This window comes from Coffea arabica, chromosome 8e (genome assembly GCF_036785885.1).
Source record: "Coffea arabica cultivar ET-39 chromosome 8e, Coffea Arabica ET-39 HiFi, whole genome shotgun sequence".
Lineage (NCBI taxonomy): Eukaryota > Viridiplantae > Streptophyta > Magnoliopsida > Gentianales > Rubiaceae > Coffea > Coffea arabica.
In genome coordinates, this window is record NC_092324.1 from 20,365,757 (window position 1) to 20,375,406 (window position 9,650).

The 9,650-nt window shown below is 44.3% G+C and overlaps 1 protein-coding gene across 1 annotated transcript; it reads left to right on the plus strand.

The window, feature by feature from the left end:
* Positions 1-6,571: 6,571 nt before the first annotated feature.
* On the plus strand, positions 6,572-8,860 carry LOC140012681 (uncharacterized). Its single transcript, XM_072060962.1, has one exon. It carries the CDS (start codon positions 6,572-6,574, stop codon positions 8,858-8,860), a length of 2,289 nt encoding a protein of 762 aa, XP_071917063.1.
* The last annotated feature ends 790 nt before the right edge of the window (positions 8,861-9,650 follow it).

Genomic DNA, 9,650 nt, shown 5'->3' on the forward strand with positions numbered 1-9,650 from the left:
TATTTTACCAGGTGTTAAGAGATAAGTAAAGGTTGTTATATGGATTGGTGTGAGAGGGACAAAAGGATAGCCATGCATTAATGAAAGTGACAAGTGTCACTTAGTGGTTAACCTTTGGACTTTGACCAATTTCTTACTTTACCAATTTAACCAAAAATTGACCAAAAACAACTTCATTTCTCTAGCTTGTTGGCCGGCTCTTGTAAGGAGAAAAACCAAGAGAGAACCATCAAATTTTCCTTCCATTTCTTGCTAAAATTTGGAGTTTCAACCGATAGAATCGCAAACCCTTCCATAAGAGTGTTATCTAAGGGAGAACAAAGGTCTTGGTGGAGTGATTCTTGTAAAAGAAACCCTAGGCTATCATCTTTCCTCAAGTTTCAAGGTAAATTCTCTAGAAAATTTCTTTTTGCTCTTAATAATAGTCGATTAGTGGCTTGTGGGAGTTAAGGAGGTGATCTTGTGGGTGTTTTCATGACTTTTGGTGGTGTTTGATGAATTTTTGATTTTATGCATAATTTTTCTGTTTTTATATGTTTAATGTTGATTAGCCATGTATGATGGGGTAGTATGGGTTAGAATGAAGCTTTGGTATGATAATTGTAATGATTAGTGGAAAATTTCTGGTTTGAAGTAAAAATTTCCAGATTAGGGTTTCATTTTCCCCAATTCTGCCTGGCACTGTTCATCATAGTTAGAGGCCGAATTAGCCTTGGGTTAAAACATGAAAGTTGTAGAGAATGATATTTTAGAGATTCCTAAAAAATTTAAGGTCAATCGGAGCAATGTAACTTGTGAAAAGACTGAAATACCCCTGCTACCCTGTTTCTACCCGAACTTGAGAATTGCTTCTGTGATTGGCTAATTTGATTGGGAATGCTTCTGATTTGGTTGTTGATGTCTTCTTAAGAATTGTATCCTTGTATCTTAGCTTTCAGATGGCTTTGGAATCACTTGATTTGGATTTAGGTAGCCTGACTTATGATGTTTGAACCAGAATGCGGTTGGTGAACCTGTTTTTGCCGTTCTGGTTTAGTATATTGAATTTTTGACCTGATTGCACTAGAAACTGGACTGAGTAGCCTTCTTCAACATTGTAGTACTATCTCTTAGCTTCGAAACAGTGTATCTTGCACCTCCATCCGATAATCGTAGTGCCAATGGTACCAAAACCGCAAAATGATGTCAAAAACTGATACGAATCCCGTTGGTGAGAAGATTCGCGACCCAAGATCGCTTGTTGGATTTGACGTTGGGTGCAAGAAACGGTGGCAGCGGAAACCCTACGACCCCTCTAATCCCCGTGACTACGAACTTGTTGATACTATCTCAACCCGTAATCAAACGAATTAGTGAACCTCAGGCAAGTGTAGAAGGCGCCACAATTCAAGTGCGATTCTTGAATTGATAAGCCGAACAAGAACACTAGAGTATAACTCTAAGTTGTTCAAGGTTTGCTCGAAAGCTATGGAGAAAACTCTCTCAATATTTTTATCATAAAAGTGTCTCCCTTAAATTATCAAAGCTTGGCTATTTATAGCCTTACAAAGAAGCAAACCTAATCTAAGTTGGAAACAATGCAAGTTTCCTTATTCGATTTGACAACTAAACTAATGACTCACTAATCATAGTTAGGGCTAACTAATGGACAGCTTATAATCGACCCAATGAAGGCTTTAAGCTGGCCCAACATAACCCAATAAAAGCTAATTAACCAACTTAAGTAATAGTGAGCCTAGACTCTATAAATCGGATCCAACTCAACATGAGGTCTTGGACTGAACTTATTCCTACCAAATAAAATAGAAATCTGAAAAATAAGCTACTAAACTATTACTAAAAGATTCATTCTCTTGCAGCCCGAAACATGGCCCATAAGCGGCCCATATTCCGTATCAACTTGCCTGAGGTTCACTAATTCGTTTGATTACGGGTTGAGATAGTATCAACAAGTTCGTAGTCACGGGGATTAGAGGGGTCGTAGGGTTTCCGCTGCCACCGTTTCTTGCACCCGACGTCAAATCCAACAAGCGATCTTGGGTCGCGAATCTTCTCACCAACGGGATTCGTATCAGCTGGTATCAGAGCTAGCTTGTTGGTAACATCGTTTATCCCTCTTTTTGTGTTTTAATTCGTGTCCGTCTCGTTAAGTTTAAAAAAAAAAAAAAAAACTCTTTGCACGTCGCGTTCTGTCCGTGAGTTTCTGTCCGCGAGCTTCCTTTGTTTTCAAGTCTGGCCGTCATTGTTTGGGTCTGTCCTGTTGTCGTCTTCAATTCTGGGATTTCGAGGAGTCAATTGTGTTGTGTCTAGACCTAACCGCTAGTGTTCCTAGTGTCGCTTCCGTATTGCTGTGTCCATTGAATCTCGTGCAATCTGTCCGTATCTTGTTTTTTTTGCCAATTTCTATTGACTATTGTGCTAAACCTGCTCGTGTCTTGCTGATATTGTTTCCACCGTTTATGCCCAGCAAATTGAAGTGTCAGTCAGTATTGATAGTCGTGTCCGAGTCGCACCATATTAAGTCAATTGGGATTTTCTGTTTTGCCGCACTTGTCATCGTGACTTGCATTGGTAGATCTGACCGAATTGTCTCCTTATTGTTTGTGTGTGTTTATTGTTCAGCAACCTGCTATCTTGTTGTTATCGTGATTAAGTCCCAGCTGAGTCAAAAAAAAAAAAAAAAAACAACAAAACCAATACAAAATCTGTTTGTGTCGCTAGGAGAAGGGTAGCCGCCAACTTGATTCCTGTTGTTGTTTGCACAAAAAAAAAGGGGAAGGAAGGGAAGAAGACCGCAAATAATCTCATTAAGTTCTTGGATTGCGGTATCAAAATCTGAGTTTCGTGGAACTCTTGGTTGTTCACAACACGATCTTGAAGTTTCTTGAGGCTTGGGTGGAGATTCTTGAACCCTTGAAACCCCAAACTGTCTTGAACCAAAAGCCGAGGGACTTGGGCTGTTGTGAGAGAGAAACCTTCATCAAAATCGTGTTCCTTGAATTCTAAAACTGATTCTTGAATTCTTGAACAACTCTTGAAGCTTTTTAGAGGTTTGGGAACCAGATTTCGGACCAACCAGGGCTGCCAAGAACAAAAAAATTCCAGCCGCAACCCTAGTTGTGTCGAATCCTTGGCTGAGGTATAAAAAAAAAAAAAAGAGAAAGGAACCATCAGCCACGAAATTACCTTGAAACCCTTCAGAAAATTGGGAGTTGGGAGTATCTAAAACCAATCCAAACGGCTGACTCTTCACCAGCCATAAACCCGCAACTAAACCCTACTCCAAATCCAAGTTGGATTAGGTTAGCTTAGTCCTAATTGAACCAGCTGTCCAAGTTGTTTTGAATTTCGTTTTTGATAGCCAATCAAATCCTTATTGAGATAGGAAGGGGGAAATATTTCCAGGATTAATCCAAGAGCTTTCGCTTGTCGATACTTCCTAAATCTGGTGCAACAATAACAAGCGGCAACAACGTTCTTCGGCTAGTGTCTTGAGTCCAAACATTGTAGTTTTCTTTGAGTCGGTTGTTAGCCTATATGTTCCAGAAATTCCAGTCATAAACATCCGTCTTAAGGACCGGGTTTTGTGTCTCAAATTTCCAGTTTTAAGTGTCGGACAATTGCTCATTATTGTGTCATTCAACTAGTACTTCTTGAGTCAATCATCTAAGCACTCTTCCCGCAAATGTCCAGCATTATTTATTCCATTTTCCAGCCTCGTTTACTTCACTCCAAAGCTGATCGAACCACATTTGAGTGGGTCTTGTGCGGAGCTAGTTGACTTCTTGGGAAATTCTTCTAATTTCTTCAAGGGAAGCAAGCGGGGCCTTGAGGACAAATTTGTGAGGACTACTTGAGGGAAAAATTAGAGTGAAAACACGAGTGACGAGTGCATACACGTGAGCTTGTGTGTTGTGAGAAATTTCTCTTCTCTGCTAACCAATTTTGCAGGTCACTTAACCATGTCTCGTGGAGTTGCATCTCATTCATATCATCAAGAATTCTTAGAGAACGAGCCTCTTAAGAGGAGGGGTTCCAAGCGAACTACTTCCAAGTACTCTAATTCCACGCTTTCCATCTCCGAGCATTCACAACATGAGTTTCATCCACTTCAGGAGGAAATGGATCATTTTCGTGCCTTGTGCGTATATGAAAGATATAAGCGTACTTGTAATGAGTATGAGGAGGAGCAAAGGAGTTTGCGTCGAGCATCTAAGCCAAGGTCTTCATCAAGCAAACGAGCATCATCTAAGGAGTGTTGTGACAATCGAGCCATGAATTCTCGAATTGAATCAAAGCCTCGTGAATCAAAGGCTGATTTCCGAAGCCGGAATAAAGAATTATTTGACTCTATGATGGGAGAAATTCGCCAAGTGCTGAATTCATATTTTGAGCAACTTACTCATGTGTCAACCAATGGTGGTAAAGATGTTCCTTCTAGTTCGCCATTGATTGAAGAAATATCTACGAATGCTAGCAATGAACTTGAGATTGAAAGCCTTGAAGTCCCATCTACACAAGTTAGTTGTCTTGAGCTAGTTGAGAAGGAAGACAAGGGAAAAAGTGCGCTGACTTTGGGAAACAATGCGAGGGCTTATTTTTCTAACGAACTTACCTTTGTTATGTGTAGCTTGTCTTCTTTTATACAGGTTAAGCAAGGAGAGATTGAGTTGATCATGGCATGTTCTATCCCTATATCCATTGGCGAATATCAGAATTTTCGTGGAGTTTGCATCTTAAGTGTTGTATCCCTTTACTATCCATTGATATACAACTTCACCCATGAGCCTGCTTTGCTTGTTGGGGGGAGTAATGAAGTTTCAAAGGGAGTCCTTTCACTTGAATTTTGTCCTTTGCCTCCTTACCATTTTGCAACAAGTGTCTCAAGTGATGATCAATCTAATGAAGTCGGTCATGTTCAAAGTGTTCTTCAGTTTGTCAGTTGCATTATGGAGGATCCAAGAAGATGTGAGCTTGCTGCCAATGTACCATACATTTTACCTTGCATCATGGAACCGAAGCTATATGCATTATCTTCGAGGAGTCGTTGGAGTAAAGTCTTGAGTTTTCCATGGCTGATTGTGAGCATTTTCAAGCTGACCAAGAGACATGTGCACCAAATTATAATAATCATGACGTATGCAAGTATCATTCATTCTAAGAGAGCCAATATGTGGAGATTTGAGGTTTCATCCTGCCAACTCTTGCTAGTACCATTCATTTCCAACCACGATTTGAGGACAAATCTTTTTCAAGAGGAGGGGAATGATACGGAATATGGGCCGCTTATGGGCCATGTTTCGGGCTGCAAGAGAATGAATCTTTTAGTAATAGTTTAGTAGCTTATTTTTCAGATTTCTATTTTATTTGGTAGGAATAAGTTCAGTCCAAGACCTCATGTTGAGTTGGATCCGATTTATAGAGTCTAGGCTCACTATTACTTAAGTTGGTTAATTAGCTTTTATTGGGTTATGTTGGGCCAGCTTAAAGCCTTCATTGGGTCGATTATAAGTTGTCCATTAGTTAGCCCTAACTATGATTAGTGAGTCATTAGTTTAGTTGTCAAATCGAATAAGGAAACTTGCATTGTTTCCGACTTAGATTAGGTTTGCTTCTTTGTAAGGCTATAAATAGCCAAGCTTTGATAATTTAAGGGAGACACTTTTATGATAAAAATATTGAGAGAGTTTTCTCCATAGCTTTCGAGCAAACCTTGAACAACTTAGAGTTATACTCTAGTGTTCTTGTTTGGCTTATCAATTCAAGAATCGCACTTGAATTGTGGCGCCTTCTACACTTGCCTGAGGTTCACTAATTCGTTTGATTACGGGTTGAGATAGTATCAACAAGTTCGTAGTCACGGGGATTAGAGGGGTCGTAGGGTTTCCGCTGCCACCGTTTCTTGCACCCGACGTCAAATCCAACAAGCGATCTTGGGTCGCGAATCTTCTCACCAACGGGATTCGTATCACAAGTGTAGAAGGTGCCACAATTCAAGTGCGATTCTTGAATTGATAAGCCGAACAAGAACACTAGAGTATAACTCTAAGTTGTTCAAGGTTTGCTCGAAAGCTATGGAGAAAATTCTCTCAATATTTTTATCATAAAAGTGTCTCCCTTAAATTATCAAAGCTTGGCTATTTATAGCCTTACAAAGAAGCAAACCTAATCTAAGTTGGAAACAATGCAAGTTTCCTTATTCGATTTGACAACTAAACTAATGACTCACTAATCATAGTTAGGGCTAACTAATGGACAGCTTATAATCGACCCAATGAAGGCTTTAAGCTGGCCCAACATAACCCAATAAAAGCTAATTAACCAACTTAAGTAATAGTGAGCCTAGACTCTATAAATCGGATCCAACTCAACATGAGGTCTTGGACTGAACTTATTCCTACCAAATAAAATAGAAATCTGAAAAATAAGCTACTAAACTATTACTAAAAGATTCATTCTCTTGCAGCCCGAAACATGGCCCATAAGCGGCCCATATTCCGTATATGTTTTGGCATTAGTACACGCAACTTGGAAGCTCAGGACGTACTTCCAAGCTCACCCCGTAGTAGTCATGACGGACCAGCCCCTGAAGCAGATCCTTTCCAAACCCGAGTCCTCGGGTCGAATGGTGAAGTGGGCTGTGGAATTGTCGGAGTACGACCTGGGATATCAGCCCAGGACGGCCATCAAAGCCCAAGCCTTGGCGGACTTCATAGCGGATGGCGTTTCTTTTGGATCGCCCGAAGCGGAGGTCGATCAGGCCAGGGACATACAGGCCAGGAAGGATGGAGAAGATGCTAAAAATGCGCACGCCGGACAAGCAGCCAAGCCCTTACAGACCCCAAAGACTACCAAGGCCACCCAGGCCCGAGAGGCAGTAGAGGTCTTACAGACCGGAGACGCTGCTGAGGTCACCCAGGCCATACAGGTAGCGGAGGACGGACCGTCCGAAGAAGCAGCTGAGGCCCAGCAGGCCAAAGAAGCTGCCAAGGACAGACAGGCCGGAGAAGCAGCTGAGGCCGAGCAGACCCAAGGAACTGCCAAGGTCGGAGAGACCGAGGAGGCAGCTAAGGTCGGGCAGGCCGTAGATGCTGTCGAGGCCATGCATCCTGAAAAAGCGGTCAAGGCAGACCTGGCCAGGGATACTGCCCAGGCTGGAAAGGATACAGAGGTTACAGATCCCACCTGGACGTTGTACGTGGATGGCGCATCAAGTAAGGAAGGATGTGGTGCAGGGCTCTTCTTAATTAGCCCCACTGGAGAAGAGCTGCCCTATGCACTAAGGTTCGATTTTAGAGCCTCTAACAACGAGTCAGAGTACGAGGCTCTGATTGCGGGGATGGAGATGGCCCGGAGGTTAGGGGCCAGATCGATAAAAGTCTATAGCGATTCGCAGCTGATAGTGAACCAAGTATGGGGGAGCTACGAGGTCAAAGAAGGGTCACTAAGAAAGTACGTGGCCAAAACGTGTGAACTGAAGGGTCAGTTCGAGCAGTTCGCGTTCGAACAGATTCCGCGGAGCCAGAACAAGAGAGCCGACGCCCTGTCTAAACTAGCCTCCACCTCAACTGGCTTCTCAGGTCGGGAAATACTGGTGGAGGTCGTCAGAAGCCGGGACGATGAACAGGTAAGCGCTGCAGTCATTCAGGTAGTGAGCTCTTGGATGGATCCTATCATTCAGTATCTGGTTCGTGGGGAGCTTCCGCCGAGCAGGACAGAGGCCCGTAAAATCCTCATCAAGACACAGAAGTACGCACTCACACATGGAGTTTTGTACAGGAAATCTTACTTGCAGCCTTGGTTGAGGTGCGTAACACCTGAGGAAGGTAGCTATGTTTTACGAGAGCTGCATGAAGGCATTTGCGGCAACCATGTCGGCCCGAGAATATTGGCCAAGAAGGGAATGTTGGCTGGGTACTATTGGCCCACCATCTTTAGGGATTCGGCCGAGCTGGTAGCCAGGTGTAGGTCTTGCCAGCTACATGCCCCAATCCATCACACCCCCACTCAGGAAATGATTCCTCTCAGCAGCCCGTGGCCATTCTTCCAGTGGGGGATTGACCTGTTGGGGCCGTTTCCCCGAGCTCTAGGTGGCTGTGAGCACTTGGTGATAGCCATTGATTACTTCACCAAGTGGATAGAGGCCGAGCCCCTCAACACGATAAGCAGCAGGTCGATCCAGAAATTCCTTTGGAAAAGCATAGTCTGCCGATTCGGCATACCGAGGGCTCTCGTCTCGGACAACGGCAGACAGTTCGCTGATCAATCTCTCCGGGAATGGTGCACCGAGCTCGGCATCCAGCAGCACTTCACCTCAGTGGGTCATCCCCAAGCCAATGGGCAGGTCGAGAATGTTAACAGAACCATCCTGCACGGCCCGAGGACAAGATTAGAGTCTGCCCGAACTAATTGGCTGGAGGAGCTACCCACCATACTATGGGCCTACCGGACAACACCTCGGACGGCCACCCAAGAGACCCCCTTTGTCCTGACATATGGGGCCGAAGCAGTGATTCCAGCAGAGGTCGGAGTACCCTCAGGTAGGGTGCAACACTTTGTGGCTCAAGATAATGAGGAGGAGATGCGGCTTAACTTGGACCTGATCGAACACCGAAGGGAAGAGGCGGCTATACGAGTGGCTAAGTATAAGGGCCAGGTCGCACGCTACTACAATGCTAGGGTAAGGCACTTTTCCTTCAAGCCAGAAGACCTGGTGTTACGCAAGAACTCCGTTAGCCGAGCTGTGGGCACGGGTAAGTTAGACCCAAACTGGGAAGGTCCCTACGTGGTAAAAGAAGCTGACCGGGCAGGTTATTGTAAGCTAGCTCGCCTGGATGGAAGCGAAGTCCCGCGTACCTGACACAACTCAAATCTAAGGCTTTTTCTTTAATATCCTGCCCGAGCTGAAGTGGTCAACTGGACAGGTCTGTTCTATGTTTTATTAGCTCACTTTATTAGTTCACTTTATTTAGCTCGGCCTGGGTTGGCACAACTCAATTTTGAGGCCTTTTTTCTTTAGTAGCCTGCCCGAGCTGAAGTAGTCAGCTGGACAGGTCTGATCTTCACTTCATTAGTTCAGTACGGAGGATTATAATGTATTCAAAGATTTTGAGTAATTGAGAATTTTTACAAGTGTTGGATAAGAAAGGAGGCTATCTATTCCATTTCAAAAGGACATGCATAAGGGGGGCCATACAAAAACGAGCTGGCCAGCTCGGGTCCTGCTCTAGCCTAATCAGCCTATCCAAAATGCTATCTTTCTAGTTCTCCCCTTGTTGCTCTTGCTCGTGCTCGGGAGAGGTCGCTGGAAGAGTTGGTCGGCGACCGAGGCAGCCAGGTCGCGCCCATGGGAGTAGCCCGCGACAAGCCTGTCAATCTGATGGACGGCTTGGGGGTTGTAGTCAGGCCATCTGTCGAGGTCAAAGCCCGGCAAGTTCAAGGACTGAACATCTGCCATGGCTTTGGTATAGCCGAGCTGCAGGACGGGGCCATTCAGGATAGCCAGGTCGTTCATGAAGGCGTCAGACTTCTTAAACTCTTGGACGCCCAGCTGGCGCCCTTCCGTCCTCGCTGTCTCTATTAGCTCGGCCGACTTCTTCTGCTCGGCCTCCAGCTGTGCGGTCAGTTCCGCGATCTTCTTCTTCTCCAGC

Coding starts and splice junctions, on each gene's coding strand:
- LOC140012681 (XM_072060962.1), top strand. CDS start 6,572: ATGACGGACCAGCCCCTGAAGCAGATCCTTTCCAAACCCGAGTCCTCG.